This window comes from Belonocnema kinseyi, chromosome 9 (genome assembly GCF_010883055.1).
Source record: "Belonocnema kinseyi isolate 2016_QV_RU_SX_M_011 chromosome 9, B_treatae_v1, whole genome shotgun sequence".
NCBI lineage: Eukaryota > Metazoa > Arthropoda > Insecta > Hymenoptera > Cynipidae > Belonocnema > Belonocnema kinseyi.
In genome coordinates, this window is record NC_046665.1 from 123,799,017 (window position 1) to 123,817,963 (window position 18,947).

An 18,947-nucleotide genomic window follows, 5' to 3' on the forward strand; every position below is an offset into this window, starting at 1 on the left:
TCCATCGGCATCAGCTGGCACCCTGGTGGCCACTAGACGAGGCTCCAATAGCTGGCTCCTCCTACGTTGTGAGTCCTTTGTTGTGTGCGTGATAAGATTTAGTTGAATAATTTTTTTTACATCTTTTATTATTAAACTTTGTACTTTAACGTAGTTTTCTTTTGGCTCTTGCTTTTCTCAAAGTTGGAGAGCGATATTATATGTATAAAAAAAGTTATTATGTTCAAAAAAATATTCATTGAACTGATAAAGTGAGGTCCATAATATAGGTATTTGGCTCTGTAACATGCCCTTAAGGTCATGTGATGAGCGGGTCACGTGCACACTTTTTTGATTTTCTAACTTATTTTTACATGAAGCACCACAGCAAGTTGAAAATTTGGGATAATAAATAAAAGGCACTAAGAAAAGTGGTTATCGTAAATTTGTATGATTATGAAAAAGTTTTTTTGTAAATAATATTTTTATTTGCTTTTTTCATAATTATCAAAATTTAGGACCAGATCAACCTTTCGCAGTGCTTCTTATTTGTTATCCCAATTTTTGAACTTGATGTGGCGCTTCATGTGTAAATGAGTTAGGAAGTAAGAAAAGTGTCGCTAAGGTAGGAATCTTGCCATGTGATGCACCCGTCACAGGGCCTTAAACCAAGGAATAGAATTTTTAACCTAAGAAAATGACATTTCTACCAATAAGATACATTTGTGAACCAACAAAAGAACTTTAGGTGAAAAAAATCAATCAAAGGACAATCTACCAAAGGAGATTAATTTTCAAATAAAAAAATACGATTTTTGAAAAAAATAGTTGTTCAACAAAATAATAAAATTGTTAACGAAACAATATTTTGAGCCGGAAATATATTACTAGACTTTTCAACCAAAAATAGTTGGGACCGTGCCTACATTTTTTAGTCCTTTTTTGATAGGGGGGGGGGGGGCAACGATTTTTTAGTGACATGGATATATAGCGGATGGGGCGAGGTAGAGAAGACGGAAGTAAACAAGATAGACGTGAATTTAGATTGAAAAATGGATAGAAAAAGGTAAACTTTGATAGGTGTAAGAGATATACTGTAAATCAAATAGATAATCAGGTAGAGAAATATTGATGTGGATAGAAAAAGATTGATTTCGATCAATGAAGGATAGGCTGAGATGAATGGGATGATTTCGAAAAAGATAAATGTTAATTTAGGTCGAAAAAGATATAGAAAAATATTGACGTTGATAAACAAAGAATAGGCTGAGATAGGGAAGAGGTTGTTGAAAAAGATAGACGTGAATTCACCTTAAAATGAAGATAGAAAGACAAGCTTTGATAGACGTATGATATAATGAGATAGGGCAGATGGTATTGAAAACTATAGACCTGAATTTAGATTAACAAAGAGATAGGAAGAGATTGACGTTGAGAGACGTAGGATAGGGTGAGATGAGGAACAGAAGATTGAAAAAGATAGACGGAAATTTAGATTGATAAAGAGATAGAAATAGATCGACGTGGATAGAAAACGATTGACTTGGATCAATAAAGGATCGGATGAAATAAAAGAGATAGTATTCGAAAAAGACGTTAACTTAGGTCGAAGAATGTATATAAAAAGATTGACATTGATAAACAAAGAATAGGGTGATATAGGAAAGAAGATATTGAAAAATATAGACGGGAATTCACATTGAACAGTAGATATTTAAAGATAACCGTTGGTAGATGGATGATACGAAGTGTTAGGGAAGAGGATGTTAAAAAAGGAAGACGTGAATTTAGATTGAAAAAGAGAAGATTAAAAAAGATAGACGGGAATTCAGATTAAGAGATAGAGATAGATAGAAAAATATTGACGTTGCTAGACGTAGGATAGGATAAGATATAGAAGAGAAGATTGAAAGAAATAGACGGTAATTTAGGTTGATAAATAGATAGAAGAAGATTTATTTGAATAAAAAAGGATTGATGTTGATAAAAAAATAATAAATAAAGGAGAGGATGAGATAGAAGAGGCGATATTGAAAAAGGTAGACGTTAATTTAGGTCGAAAAAGATATAGAAAAAATTTAGGTTGATAAACAAAGAATAATGTGATATAGGGAAAAGGATATTGAAAAATATAGATGGGAATTTGAATTGATAGAGAGACAGACAAAAATTGACGTTGAGAGACGTAGGATAGGATAAGACAAAGTTGTGATCTCAACTGATTTAGTGTTCTATGTGAATGATTGTTTTTATCAATAAAAGAATATTCAAATATGAAAAAGTGTGTTAAAGATTTCGTTTACCAGTGCCAGTTTAGTGTGTTTACTCTTAAGTGAGATTCAACAATGTGGATAGTTTATGGAGGGGATGAGATAGAGAAGAGAGTATCGAAAAAGATAGACGTGAATTTAGGTTGTCAAAGAGATAGAAAAAAATTGACGTCGAGAGACGTAGGAAAGGATGAGCTTAAAAGGAGAAGATTAAAAAAGATAGATGGAAATTTAGATTGATAGAGAGATATAAAAAGATTGACGGAGATAGAAAACGATTGACTTGGATAAATAAAGCAGAGAATGAGATAGAAGAGATGTTACTGAAAAAGATAGACGTTAATTCAGGTCGAAAAAGATATAGAAACATATTGACGTTGATAAACACAGAATAGGGTGAGATAGAGAAAAGGTTGTTGGAAAAGATAGACGGGAATTCACATTGAAAAGTACATAGGAAAATACAAGCATTGATAGATGTAGGATACGATGAGTTAGGGAAGGGGAGGTTGAAAAAGAAAGACGTGAATTTAGATTGACAAAGAGAAGATTGAAAAAGATAAGATTGAAAAAGATAGACGGGAATTTAGACTGATAGAGAGATAGAAAGAGATTGACGTTGATGGTCGTAGGATAGCATGAGATAAATAAGAGAAGGTTGAACAAGATAGACCGAAATGAAGATGGGTAAAGAGGTAGGAAACGATTGAAGTGGATAGATAAATGATGAGATGAGATAGAGAAGGGATTATTGAAAAAGATATACATGAATTGAGATTAAAAAATGGATAGAAGAAGATACACTTTAATAGGGGTATGGTACGATGAGATAGACAAAGAGAAGATTAAAAATGATAGACGAGAATTTAGATTGAAGGAGAGTTCAATAAAGTTTAACGTGGATAGGAAAAGATTGACTTGGATAAATAATGGATAGGATGAGATAGATGAGGTGGCATTATAAGAAATAGACGTTAATTCAGATCGACAAAGATAAAGAAAAAGTTTGACGTTGGTAAACAAAGGATAGGGTGAAATAGGGAAGAAAGTATTGAAAAAGATAGGCGTGAATTTCGATTGAAAAGTAGATATAAACGGATATAGTTTTTTTAGATGTAGGATAGAATCAGATAAAGAAGAGGAGATTGGAAAAGATAGACAGGAATTTGGATTAATAGAAAGAAAGAAAAAGATTGACGTTGATAGGCGTAGGATGGGATAAGATAAAGAAGAGGAGAATGAAAAATGTAGACTTTCTTTATTGATCGAAATAATTTTTTTTCTATCCACGTCAATCTCTCTTTATATCCCCATCAGCTTAAATCCCCGTCTATATTTTTCATTCTCCTCTTCTTTATTTCATCCTATCCTTTTTTATGAACGTCAACATTTTTCTATATCTGTGTCGATCTAAATTTACGTCTATTTTTTCATTCCAACTCCTCGATCTTATCCTATCAATCATTTATCCATTTCAATCTTTTTCAATCTTTCAATAAACCTAAATTCCCGTATACCTTTTTCATTCTCACCTTCTTTGTCTCATCCTATTCTAAATCTGTTAGCGTCAATCATTTTCTATCTCTTTTACGATATAAATTTTTTCTCTATTTTTTAACATCCCCTTCTGTTTCTCATTGTATCATAAATTTTTCAACGTTTATCTTTTTATATCTATTTCTCTCAACTACAATGTTTTTTTATATCTTTGTCAATCTAAATTCACGTCTAGCTTTTTCATTCACTGTTTTTCTATCCCAGCCTATCCTTTATCTATCCACGTATATATTTTTCACCTCTTTACCCATATAAATTCCCTTATATCTTTTTCAAAGTCCTCTTCTTTATCTCATCCAATCTGATGACCATCAGCGTCAGTTTTTCTATCACTCTATCAATCTAAATTTCCGTCTATCTTTTTCAATCTTCTCTTAGTCAATATAAATTCCCGTCTATCTTGTTCAATCTTCTATTTGTCAATCTGCATTCACGTTTGTCTTTTTCAACATCCTCTTCCCTAACTCATAGAATCATACATCTTTAAACGTTTATCTTTTTATATTTACTTTTTAATGTGAATTCTCGTCTATTTTTCTCAATATCCTATTCTTTATTTCACCCTATTCTTTGTTTATCAACGCCAATCTTTTTCTATACCTTTTTCGAGCTAAATTAACGACTTCCTTTTTCAAGGCAATCTCTTCTATTTCATCGTATTCTATTGAATAAAATGATCTATAAAATGATTGACGTGGATAAAAAAATCAATTCAATAAATAAAGGATACGATAAGATATAAGAGATTGTATTGATAAAGATAGGCATTAATTTATATCGGCAAAGATATAGAAAAAGATTGACGTAGGTAAACAAAGGATAGGGTGAGATAGGAAAGATAGTATTAAAGAGGATGGATTGGAATTCAGACTATATAAGTATATGCAAATAGATAAACTTTGGTAGACGTATGTGACGATAAGATAGGGTAAATGATATTGAAAAAGAAACACGTGAATTTAGATTGACAAATAGATAGGAAAAGATTGACGTGGATATAATAAAAACTGAAACTAATAGAAAAAGATTGACTAAGATAAATATAGGATAGGGTGTGAGAGGATTTACATTGATAGACTTAGAATAGAATAAGATCAAGAAGAGAGGATTGAAAAAGATAGACGGGTATTTAGATTGAAAGGCTGATTAAAAAAAGATTGACGTGAATAAAATGAAAATTGTAATAGCTAGAAAAAAGTTTGACTTAGATAAATATAGGATGGAATTGGATAGGATTGACGTTGATAGACTGAGGATAGGATAAGATAAAGAAGAAGACATTGAAAAAGATAGAAGGAGATTTAGATTGATAGACTGATTAAGAGAAGATTGACGTGGATAGAATAAAAATTGACACGAATAGAAAAAGATTGATTTGGATAAATAAAGGATAGAATTTGATAGGATTGACGTTGATGGACTTATGATAGGATAGGATAAAGGAGATTGAAAAAAAGATAGAAGGGGATTTAGATTGATAGACTGATTAAAAAAAGATTGACGTGGATTAAATGAAAATTGACGCGGATAAAAAAAGATTGACTTAGATAATTAAAGAAAAAAGAAAAAAAGAAAAAAAAAGAAAGATTCAAAGTCATTTAAAAAGATAGGATCTATATCTTTTTACTTCTAGCAGAAAGTTAATCGAAATTTTTATTGTCTTAAAAATTATTTTGCGCTTATTATTTTTATACTGTATAGAATATTCCAAACAGAACCATTAATTTCATATAAGCTCTCTTTTAAAATTTTAAAAATAAATTCTAAATTAAAAGTTTGAGAGAAAAGTAAACTGAAAATTTGGTTCCGTTTGTACCAAATTACTACCCACAAGTACTGTCATTCAATTAGAAGTAAACTGCAGTTAATAAACGTCAACGAGGTCGTCTATTTAATTTGCCTTGAATAAGATTTATCTAATGTTTTAGTGGTCAAGAATATCTAGTTTTCTAAGATACAAATAACCTTTTCCATTTTTTATTTTTATTTTTTAGACTATAATTTTATTTTTGAATAATTTTTGAAGTATTTCACTGATTTGTCCAAAAAAATGCCCGTTTTGAAAATGTTTTGGCATTTTCAAAATACTTTATTGCTTTTATCGTATTCTAGCATTAAAATTTTAAAATATAATTGTATTTTTGAAAATTTTACATTTTGAATGTTAATTTTTGAATGAAAAAAACTCACGAAGCTTAAAATCACCTTTTTGACCTCCGGGAAAATATATTTTGTTAATAAAATCATCTTTTTTGATTTAAAATTAAAAAACTTTTTTCTGAAGAATTGATCCTTTTTGTTTAAAATTTAACTACTTCTTTCAAAATTGTTATTTCGTTAAGGATTTTTTTTCCGGTTGAAAATTGAACTACTTGGCTAAAAATTGAACTATATTGTTACAAAATATATATATTTTTAATGGACAATTTTGTATTTGAAATTTCATCTCTTTTTATTTAAAATTCAATAATTTGGTTTGATTTTTTTCTCTCTTGATGAAAATTTTTTTTTTATTTTTAATAAAATTTTGGTTGAGCATTCACCTCTTTAGTGTAAAAAATCGTTTTTTTTTTTTTGTAGAAATAAAATATTTCTTTAAATAAAACTGCAATTTTTACGTTATAAATTAATTTTTTTGAGTGAGGACAACTATTTTAAGGAAAATTTGAATCTTTTGGATGAATTCAACTATTTTTTGTTTAGAATTATATTTATAATTTATTAATTAATTTTTCCTCTCTATAATTATAATTTTTTACATTTTTTTGAGAATACATTTTTTTGTACAAAATTCTTTTTTTTTTGCTGGAAAATTCCTTTTTTCAGGTAAATATTAAACAATTTGATTGAAAATGTATGTATTGTTTGAAATTTGCCTTTTTTAAAGATTCATTTCTTCGATTACAAAATTTAAGTATTTTGTTAAAAATTAATTTTTTATTTTGAAATTTAATTATATTTTATTATTTGAGGTGATTTTTAAGTTGCAAATTTAACTATTTGATTTAAAATTTAACTGTTTTGTTAAAAATGTGATTATTTTATTGAAAACTTATTTATTTTTTTACAAATTCATCTTTTTTGGTCGAAAATTCCTTTTTTTGTTAGAAAAGTCATCCTTTTGTATTAAAAATTCATCTTTCCCGGTTAAATTTTAATCTCTTTTTATTAAAAATTTAACCATTAATTTGAAAATTCATCTTTTTAGATTAAAAATTTAACTATGTAGTTGAATAAATTTTTAACCCAGTTTTCGAATTTTTTTTATTTTTTCGAAAGGTGAACTATTTGGATGTTAATTACTTTATTTGTTTATTAGAAATTTATTTATTCGGTTAAAAATTGATCTTCCTTGATTAAAAATCAACTTTTTGTTGAAAAATTAGCTTATGGGATTTAATAGTTAACTGTTTTCTGAAACATGACTTCATCAACTTGAAAACTTAACTCTTTTGTTGAAAATTCGTTATTTTGGGTTGAAAATTCATCTCTTTTTGTAGAAAATAAATATTTTTTACTTTGAAAATCCAATATATTCGTTTGAAAATTTATTTTTCTTGATTGAAAATTAACTAATGAATGTGCAGAATTCCTAAAAAAAAGACCAAAAATGCAACGACCAAATTTGTACAACCCCCATAAAATGTTCCTATTGAAATCTAAAAAAAGATTTACAAATTGGTAAAAAAGGAAAGAAGAAAATTTTTATTATCAAATCACAATAAAAACATTTGTAACAAATAACCACCAAAGTTTCGGCACTCATTGGCATCTTTTTATTAGGGCAAATAAATAAATAATTTTTTTTTAATTCAAGCAGGCAGAAACAGCAACGAAACCACGATGCTCTTGTTGACTCCCGAGAGACTTGATTCTCGGGTGTCAAGGAGAGAGTATCGTCGTTTCGTTGCTGTTCCTGCCTGCTTCATTTTTTTGCCTTGATAATGGTGCTGTATGAGTGCGGAAACGTTGGTGATTATTTTTAACAAATCTTTTTTGTATTGTAATTTGATAATAAAAATGAAAAGAACGAAAGAAATGAAAAGGGAGGGAAGGGGATTCGGTTGTTTGGCTTTTCATTTCTCTTTATTCTTTTTTTTTCTTTCAAAAAATCAATTTTTTTCTTTTCTTTTTTAGAAATTTTTAAAATCTTTTTTCAGATTTCAATAGGAACATTTTATGGTAGTTTTCCAAATTTGGTCATTAAATTCTTGGCTTTACCTTGTTTAGAGGTTAACTGTTTGGTTTTTAGTATAATCATTTGGTTTGTAAATATTTTTGTTGTTAAAAATTCATTTCATCTGTTAAAAAATTATTTATCATGATTAAAAATGGATTTTTTTTGACAAATCAGTTTTTCGGATTTAAAACTCAGCTGTTTTCTGAAACATTCGATTTTTAGCTTGAAAACCTAATTTCTTGTTGAAAATTCGTCATTATGGATTAAAAATTCATCTCTTTTTGTAGAAAATTAATATTTTTTTGTTTGAAAATGAAATATTTGTTTGAAAATTTATTTTTCTTGATTGAATATTAACTCTCCAATGTGCGAAAAACCTGAAAATTAACCCAAGAATCCAACGAACAAATTTGGACACCCACCATAAAATGTTCCTTTTGCAATCTGCAAAAAAATGTATAAAAAATAAAAGAAAAAATTATTTTTTTTTGACAAAAATAGAAAACAGGAAAGAAAAATGAGAAGGCAAATTTCCTTCCAGCTCTTTTTATTTCTTTCGTCTTTTTTATTTTTATAATTATCAAATTACAATAAAAAACATTCGTGAAAAATAATCACCAACGTTTTGGCACTCATACAACATTCTTATCTAGGCAAAAAAAAATGTAAGCAGGCAGAAACAGCAACGAAACCTCGATACGCCTCGTGGTTTCGTTGCTGTTCCTGCTTGCTGTAAGTCTTTTTAGTAATTTTTTCTGCTTTGATAAGGGTACTGCATGAGTGCCGAAAAGTTGGTGATTATTTTGCACCAATTTTCTTAATTTCTAGGATTTAAAAGTCAAATATTTTCTGAAATATTCGATTTTTAGCTTGAAAACCTAATTTCTTGTTGAAAATTCGTCATTATGGTTTGAAAATTCATCACGTTTTGTAGAAAATTAATATTTTTTGGTTTAAAAATGTAATATATTCGTTTGAAAATTTATTTTTCTTGATTGAATATTAACTCTTCAATGTGCGAAATACCTGAAAATCAACCCAAGAATCCAACGAACAAATTTGGACACCCACCATAAAATGTTCCTTTTGCAATCTGCAAAAAAATGTATAAAAATAAAAGAAAAAATTTTTTTTTTGGACAAAAATAGAAAACAGGAAAGAAAAATGAGAAGGCAAATTTCCTTCCAGCTCTTTTTATTTCTTTCGTCTTTTTTATTTTTATAATTATCAAATTACAATAAAAAACATTCGTGAAAAATAATCACCAACGTTTTGGCACTCATACAACATTCTTATCTAGGCAAAAAAAAATGTAAGCAGGCAGAAACAGCAACGAAACCTCGATACGCCTCGTGGTTTCGTTGCTGTTCCTGCTTGCTGTAAGTCTTTTTAGTAATTTTTTCTGCTTTGATAAGGGTACTGCATGAGTCCCGAAAAGTTGGTAATTATTTTTCACCAAATTTTTTTTATTTCTGGTATTTAAAAGTCAATTATTTTTTGAAAAATTCGATTTTTTAGCCTAATTTAACTTTTTTGTTGAAACTTCTTCTCTTTTTGTAGAAACTTAATATGTTTTGATTAAAAATTCAGTACCTTATCTTTATTAATTTTATTTAAAATAATTTATTTCTCTATTTTCGCAAAAATTCACCTTATTCTCGCTGTTTTGATCGCAATTATAATTTTGTGTTTGTATACAATTTATAGTTTATAAATTAAAATATTATTTTCGACAGATGTCCTCCAAGGGAAAACCGCAAAAAAGGATGGAGGTCACTGGAAAAATAATATCTGTAATTCATAGGCTCATCGAATTTGTAGTGAGAGGATTATTACTTTTAGTTGCATATTTGAGCGGCCCAGCGGAATCGCAACCGCCAATAACAGACCTCACACTTCTTCACAGTGCAACAGCATTGGCAACCAAAATTCGCAATAAGCAGGCATGTTATCTATTTTTTTTTATTAATATTTTTATCTGATTCGTAATTTAAAAATTAGATATTATATATAAAATATAAATATAATATAATTAAATATAAAATAAAATATTAACTATTTCATATAGCAAGTAAGAATTAAAAATTGAAAATTATTTTTAAAATTCTTGACTATTAAAGAAATTAGTTTTTCATTAAGGAAAACTTAATTTTTTGGATTTTCTAAATGAATTTTGCCATTCTTGTGATTTTAAAACTGCTATTATCGAACACGAAAATTGTGTGTAAACAAAATACAATTATGTCAACAACTCTAATTTTAATTAAATAAAGTTCACGTTATAAAATATTTATTTTTTTAAAAATCAATTTTAATCTAGCCGAATCCAAAAAATGTAATATTTCTTTATTCAAAAAAGCATTTCTGTGTTTAGAAGGAATATTTATCATTATTTCAAAATTCGGATGATTTATTACCTCAAAAACTACACAAAAATAATTTCAGGGTGGCCGTTTTAATCGTGAAAAAAAATTCCCAGTTATTTTCCTATTCACAAAAATGTTTCACGGTTAAAAAAATTCGAAATGGTTTAATTTTACATTGATTCATAAATTCAAATAATCAGCAACAAAATTATAAAAGCAGTACATTTATAACCTTTTAATAATTTTAGGAATGAAAGGACTTTTGAGTCTTGCATAATTATTTCAACATTAAAAACACTTTTTTTTTAATCCATTTATCAAAATGGCACATTCCTATTTATATTTGCATAATTGAAATTGATCATATGCACCAATGTTTTGAATTTTGTTAATAATATTAAATTTCACTCTATAAAGATTTATGAATTTTTTATTAATAATTTTTAGATAAAACTAGTAGATTTTCTTTCAATTGTAAAAAAAAAGATTAAAAACTTAAATTTTTGGAAAGACGACTCACGTACAAACCCCGGAAGGTACTAATACTTTTCGATTAATCAGTTTTTATTGAAATTCAGATAAACTGCAAAATTCAGAATTTGGAACATTCATAAATTATAGAATTCAAAAATTAAAAAAATTTTTTTTTTCTTAGCTTAAAAGTTCTTAAATTAGAAGTTAAATTATTCTCATTTTAAATAGTTTAAGCATCCTTGAAATGCTTTAAAATTTTATTTCGAAAACTCTGCGAATTAAAATTTTGTTTTTTTTCCAAATTTAGATTTTTAAATACAATTGAGCACTTACCATTTGTAGAAAAAATTTGAGTAATTTTAAGAGATTTTTCAAAAGCTTCAAAATAAATTTAGAACTTGAAATGATATCAAATAATTAAAAATATATTATTAATATATTATTTTATTATATTATTATATTATTATATTGTTTTTTAAAAATGTAGATTTTTACAGATTTCAAAGAAAAAATTTAGAACCTTTTTAGGAATTGTGAAAGGCTCCAAACTAATAAAAACATTTTCTTAATTTTCGTAGGAAAATTGAAAATGTTTTTTTATTTTGAAAAATGATTTTAACAGAATATTTAAAAAAGCTTTAACAGATTTCCAAAATTGGCAAAAAACACCTTAGCATATTTTAGGGATTTTTAAAAAAAATTTGCAGTATTTTCAAAAAATTGTGGAAAAAAATTCTATTTAATTTAGTGATTAGAAGAATTTTATGATTAGAAGTTCTGAGAAAAATTTCCTATCAAATTTTTCAAAAAATAATAAGTGTTCAGTTATTATTTGTACATAAAAATTCAACAATTTCGCTTACAAATTAAACATTTTTTAAATATAACAATTAATTTTAAACAAACAATTAATTTTTAAATTGATTTCTTTTAAATATTTGGCTTCAATTTACAAATTAAATGGGTTAAAAATTGAATCATTCAAACTGAAACAATAGTTTTAATTGAATAAAAGACTTTGACAATAAAAATTATTTATTTGTATTTATAGTTGATAGAATAATACTCTTTTTTATCAAAATTTTTCAACCTGAAACGTTTTTAATTTTCATTTGTGTAAGTCTTCAAGACTGCACTTTCAAATTGTTTAAATTAAAAATATACGCTTAAAAATAATAATCCTAAATAAAGAATTTTTAAGGTAAAAGATTTTTGAATAACAACATTTTTTTGCCTAAATTATATCTAAATTGAATATAAACAAATGCAATTTATTGAAAAAAGACACAAGTTGTAATAAAATGTTTAATAATAACTTGAATTTTAATAGAATGCGCTTTTTTTAAATGATAAAAATAAGACGATGAAAATACTTTTGTTCCAATGATAATAATTTAATGCAAAATAATTTAGAAAAGTTCACATTTTCGACGAAATCAAGTGCGAAGAATAAGATACGTGATGAGTATGTGTTGGTTAAAGCCAAAGGAGCTTTAACAAAAGAGAATTCACAATCAGTTTTCTAACAAATTGTTTAATTTTAAAATAAAAAGGCTAATTTTCTACCAAAAAATATGAATTCTTATAAAAAAAATTATAGTTAATATTTTGACCTAAAAATTGTCTTAATTATAAATTAAAAACAATCGAATTCATAAAAAAAAGATTTTTCACCCAAAAAGTTCGAGTTGCATCCAAAAAAGATCAAATATCGGCCACTTTTGGTAAATTATTTGTGAATTAAATAAGATTTTTCTCTAAAAAGGAAAAATATTTCGACCGAATTGCTCAATTTTCTCTCAAAATAATATAAGTTTCAAACTCAAAAATATGAATTTTTCACTAAACACTTAGTTTTAAACCAATTTCATTAATTTCGTAATATTTAGAAATTCGAACAATTTATTCGTACGTTTTTTTTTATAAGAATATTATCACAGTTATAGTATTTTCGAAATTCAAAAAAAATGACGAAAATAAAAATTTTAAGCCAAAAGACGCCCGATATGAAAAAAGTCCAGAGAAGATAAATGTTGCTTTTTAAAAGGCCTACAAAATTATTGGAAAAACTCTTAGAATTTTCTTGATAAATCGAAAATTCAAATTTTGATCGCACGAAAAATAATGAAAAATCAAAATTTTCATTTTTAATTTTTTTAATTTTTCAGATCTATAACATTTTTTAACTATTTGGTTAAAAATATGAGATTATTGAAAAATCCCAAAAAACCAAAATGCCTGACACTAAACTTCCCGAATTTGAAAATTCTGGAATAATAAAATTAGTAAATTATAGAATTCCCGAATAGTTTATAATATCACCGAATTTGAAAATGTCCGCTAAAAAATAGTCGAATTATAAACTATCCAAACTAGAGAATTCCCGAATTTAAACAATTAAATTTTTTTATCAATATTATTTATATATTAAAAATACAATAATCGAACAAAAAAAATATATATATTTTTTAATGTTTCCAAAATTATTCTTTGAATTTAAAATAAGAACAATTGAAAATAAGGATATTGAAATTGAAATAATAATTTTAGAAACTTTAAACATTAACAAAAAATTATAAAAATATTTTATGATGGTGTTTTTAATAAAGAAATAAAATTCACAACCAAATTTAATTGTTTAAATCCTGAATTCTTATAATTAGGAAATTTTCTATTTCGGATATTTAATAATTCAAAAAATTATTCGCGCGGGAATTTTATGATTCGGGAATTTCCAAATTCGGTAATATTATAAACTGTCGGGAATTTTTTAATCAGGTAATATTATAAACTATTCGGGAACTTTATTATTCTAAAATAAAATAAAAATTAAATCAAATTCAGATAAAATAAAATAACAAAAAATTAACAAATCAATTTTTTAAGCATTTTAAAAATTAAAAAGGAAATGAAAAATTTTAAACCAAATAACGCGCGATATAAAGAAAAGTCAAGTGAAGAAAAACGATGCTTTTGAAAACCCCAAAAGATTATCATAATACCTTTTTGAATTTTCTTGAAAAATATAAAATTAAAATTTTGATGTCACAAAAAATAATGAAAAATGAGAACAAAAAATTATACATCTAAAAAAGATCTACAAATTTTGTTATTACATAATTAATTTTTTATAGGATGCGTGGTTTTTGTTTTATTTGTTAAAAACCAACATTAAAAATAAAAAATAAATTTCTGGATAAACGACAAAAGCTAAGAAAAAAAATTAATAGACAAAAAGTTGTTCACCCAAAAAATATCTATAAAATTTTTTCTTAATTATTTGTTGGTAGGATACGTATTTTATGCAAAGAAAAATTTTGTTGAAAATAGATCTTTTTTTGATAAAAAATCACTTATTTGGTTGGAAACTTGTCTTTTATTTAAGGTTATAATATTTTTGGTGGAAATATCAACTTGTTTATACTTATTGATTATTTCTAATTAAAATGTAAAATTAGACAAAATTGTGAAATTTTTTATATTTTTCTCTAAACTTTTTTTAAAAATTAAAACTACTAATTGTCGACGAAAAATATTAACATAACCCTAAAAATGCTAACATAACCTTAAATTTTCCACAAATGATGAACCTTTAAAATATAATAATTTTAGTTTAAAAATGTCTTTGATTGTTTCATGAATTGTCCATGGTAAAAAAACGCTAACAAAAGCAAAAACTTGTTGCAAAAAATCTTTTGCTGTAAATGGGTCCTACATACCCATTAAAATTTTATTATTTTATTTTGTCATAAATCTGAATGATGTATTTCGCTAAAATGTATTTTAAAATGAAACAATAATTTTTTTAATAGCCCCGCAGGACTCCTAAATATTTTTATTTAAATAATATTTAAAAAAGATAAGTGATATATTTCACTAAAAACATTACAGTCCAGGTATGCCAATGTAAGAAAACCCATTATTAGAGCGAATTAAAATAAAAATAAGATTTTTTTTAATGGGTTTGTTTTTTAATTTTTTGAATTGTTCTACAGAATTTCAGAAATTTATTTTCATTTAAATACTTAACAAAATGTAATTGTAAAGTTTTTCAACTTAGCAAAATTGTTCTTTTTTATTTAAAAAAATCTTCTAAAGTTGAAGAATTGAACTAAAATCCTTTTAATCTTTAAAATAGTTCTATAGAGTGAAAATCATTTATTTTTAATTGAAAACCTAAAGAAATTAAATTTTTTAATTTTTAAAATTAAGTTTTCAGATTCTGCGTTTCAAATTGAAAGTATTGCATAATTTTTTATTGCAACATTAATAATTGCTTTTTTTTTGAAAAAGCGTTTATACTTGAAGAATTATATTTGAAAACCCTTTGATTACTTGAATTGTTCTACAAAATTTAAGAAATGTATTTTAAATTAAAAACCTTAAAAAATTTCATTTCATGTTTTTGAATGCATGTTCATGATTATTAACTCAAAATTAAATATTGAAATTGAAGGCGTTGAATACGTGGTTAAAGTTTATGAATTGTAACTAAAAGAATTTTAATTACTTGAATTTAAGAAATTTATTTCAAAATTGAATATCTTTAAAAAAATTGAAGTTTTATGTTTTTTAAATTTACTTTCGAGATTCTCCATTTCAAATTGAATCTTAAAATTGAAAGTGTTGCATAATTTTTAATTGAAGCATTTAAGAAATTTATTTTAGATTGAAAATCTTGAAAAACGAAAAACCTTTTAATATTTTTAAAAATTGTTTTCTAGAGTTTAAGACATTTATTTAGAATTGAAAACCTTGAAATATTTAATTTTCAAGTTTATAAATTTATAATAATTTTACATTTCAAAATGTGTTAAATAATTTTAAATTGAAGCATGCAACAGTTTTTGTTTATAAAAAAATGTTTCAATTTGTAAAATTGTATCTAAAAGCAATAGACATATAAAAAACGTATACAATATATGCAAATTGAAATATTTAGAAAAAAAAAGTATTCCGTGGCGTTTTTAAAAGTTAATTTTTTTTAGTTAAGAATTAATCTTGTTGGTTTAAATTTTATCTGTTTGGTATATAATTAATTTCTTTTGTTGAAAATTTAACTTTTTTTAAAATTCGTTTTCTGGGTTGAAAATTAATTTTTTCAATTAAAATTTTAACGATTCTATTTTTAGTTCCAAATTTATCTTTTTAGCTAAACATTAATGTATTTTATTAAATAAGTGTGTTTTTTTAGAGAAAATTAATCTTCCTGGTTACAATATTTTGTTGAAAACTCGTTCTTTGTCAAATTGAAAATTAATTTTTTTTAATGTCAATTTAATTATTCGTCATTTGGTTGAAAAATAATATTTTATAGTTGAAAATTTCAACTATTTGGTTAAAACATGATGTATATAGTCGAAAGTTAATTTTTCTGGTAGAAAATTATTAATGTTCGTGGTTGAAAATTCATTTTCTTGGGGGAAAAATTCATCATTTTTGTGAAAAATTATTTCTTTGGGTAAAAAATTATTTATTTTCTTGATAATTCGTCTTGTTTGTTTGATAACTTTTTTTAACTGAATTTTTAATTATTTCATGTTTGATTAAAAATTTAAATTTTGAAAATTCAACTATTTTGTTGAAAATTCAGATATATATTTAGTTGAAAATACGTATTTTTTGGTGAAACATTAATATTCTTGATTAAAAATATATTTATTTTGTTGAAAATTCAACTATTTTGTGGAAAATTCATTTTTCGAATACAAATTTTTTTTCATTAAAAAATTAACCATTTTGTTAAATAATTTCCACGACTAAAAATTTATATATTGAATTTTAGGTTGAAAAGTCATATTTTTTACTTGAAAATTCAACAATTTGGTTAAAAATTCATGTGTTTTGGAAAATTAATGTTCTTGGTTAAAAAATCAGCTTTTTGGTTGGAAATTCGTCTTTTTTAGTAGAAAATTAATCCTTTTAGTATATTTCTTTAATTGAAAATTAAACTATTTTGTTGAAATTTCTTCTTTTTTCTAAAAATGATGTTTTTAAACTGAAAATTTAACTATTTAATTTTTTGTTTCAAATTTATCTTTTTTAGTTAAAAATTCAACTGTTTGATTGCAAATTAATGTATTTTGTCAACAGTTAATTTTTTTGTAGAAAATTAATCTTCGTAGTTGAAAATTTATCTTTTTGGCTGGAAAATCGTCTTTTTTTGTTCAAAATTAATCTTCAAGGATGAAAATTGATATTTTTTGTTAGAAATTCAATTTTTTAGTTAAAAATGAATTCTTTTCGTTGAAGAATTTATCATTTTCGATAGAAGTTGATTTCTATGAATGAACATTTATTTATTTAGTTGAAAATTCGTCTTTTTAATAGAAAATTCATCTTTTTTTTGTAGAAAATTAATCTTCATGGCTAAAAATTTATCTTTTTTGTTAGAAATTCAGCTTTTTAGTTAAAAATTCAATATTCTGGTTGAAAATTTAACTATTTGGTTGCAAATTAATGTATTTTGTCAATAGTTTATTTTTTGGTAGAAAATGAATCTTCGTGATTGAAAATTTATCTTTTTGATTAAAAATTCGTCTTTTTATAGAAAATTAATCATCATGGCTGCAAAATTTCAAGAATTTGAACTACTGGTTTACAAATTCAGTTCTTGGGGTAAAGATTTATAATATTAATTAAAAATCAGTCTTTTTCGGTAAGTAAAAACTGATCTTTTTGGTTAGAAGTTCAACCACCCCATTAAAAATTAATTTTTTTGTAGAAAAAATTCATCATTTTCGTTCAAATTCATCTTTTGGGTCGAAAATTCATGTTTTTTGCTGATAAATTATCTATTGAGTCAGAAATTAATCTTATTGCTTGAAGATTTATCATTTTAATATAATTTTTTAAAGCTTATTTTTTAAAATTAAAAATTAAATTATTTCGTTGAAAACTCATCATGATGAGTTAAAAATTAATTTTTTAACAGGAAATTTACAATTTCACTTTTGGTTTGAAACATAAATTTCATCTTTTTATTTGAAAATTTTACTTTCTTGGTAGGAAATCAATCTTTTTGGTCGAATATTCACCATTTGAGCAGAGAGTTAATTTTTCTCTTTGAAAATTAATTTTCTTATCTAAAAATTTAACTATTCCCTTTTTGTTTCAAAATACATATTTTTTAGTTAAAAATTCATGTATTTTGTTAAATAATCGTATTTTTTGATGAAAAAATTATGTTCTTGGTTGAAAACTGATCGATTCAGTTGAAATATTTTTTTTTTTTTAAATTGAAGATTCATCATTTTATTTCAAAGTTTCTTTTTTTGCTTGAAAATTTATCTTATCAGTGTAAAAAATATTTTTCGGTTGTAAATATTACTTTTTTAATGGAATATGCAGCTTTTTTTTGGAAAATTTGTCTTTTTGGTAAAACAAGTTTCGTTCCGAACATTTTTTCTTATTTTTAAATGCCAGTAAACACGATTAATTAGTGTATTATGTGCCTCAACTCTAACTAAAGGATCTCTACGAATTACAATAAATAATTTTTACTTTATTTAATTTTTCTTGACCGTATAAAATAGGGTCAATTGTTACTAATTTAACACTTAAAGTGCATTGTGGGTCTCTGATACCCCAAGAAATTTTCAAACTCTTATAAACCATACTCAATTCGAAAAATTTTAGTAAGTGTCGCCATCTAGCTTTAGTTGGAGACACTAATTGTTAGCAGCAGCTGCTGAAAGTGGAGTTAAAAAATCGTGAGGTACAAATAAATACACTATTTCAAAAGTATAATCATAAATTTTCAGGTTAAAATAATTAAAATTGCGTGAGTTATGAATTTTTAAGTAATAAACACATTTTTGCACTTTTTTTAAATAATTTTTTTAACAAACTTAAAATAAATAAATGGATATAAAATCAACTTTACTTTATAAAAGATACCTTAAACTATATCGGATAATTTCATTTTGACAAAATATTCAATAGGGGTTAAACAATACATGATTAAATACGCTGGGGTATAGTACACCCACGATGCACTTTACCGTGATTTTTGCCAGTTATGCACTTTGAATATTAAAATATGCACATAATTAAATTACTGAAAAATAAAAATACTGAAATGGAAAATTCCCGAACAATAAAAGTTCTGAATAATAATAT

The 18,947-nt window shown here is 24.9% G+C and overlaps 1 protein-coding gene across 4 annotated transcripts in view; it reads left to right on the plus strand.

Annotated features, from left to right (window-relative positions):
* Window positions 1–18,947, plus strand: part of LOC117179442 (fatty-acid amide hydrolase 2-A) — a 115,708-nt gene that overhangs the window by 28,747 nt on the left and 68,014 nt on the right. For all 4 annotated transcript variants that reach the window (XM_033371247.1, XM_033371250.1, XM_033371249.1 and 1 more), the window contains one exon: window positions 9,723–9,929. In XM_033371247.1, the coding sequence (XP_033227138.1) occupies window positions 9,723–9,929 (207 nt within the window). The remainder of the gene's footprint in view (window positions 1–9,722; window positions 9,930–18,947) is intronic.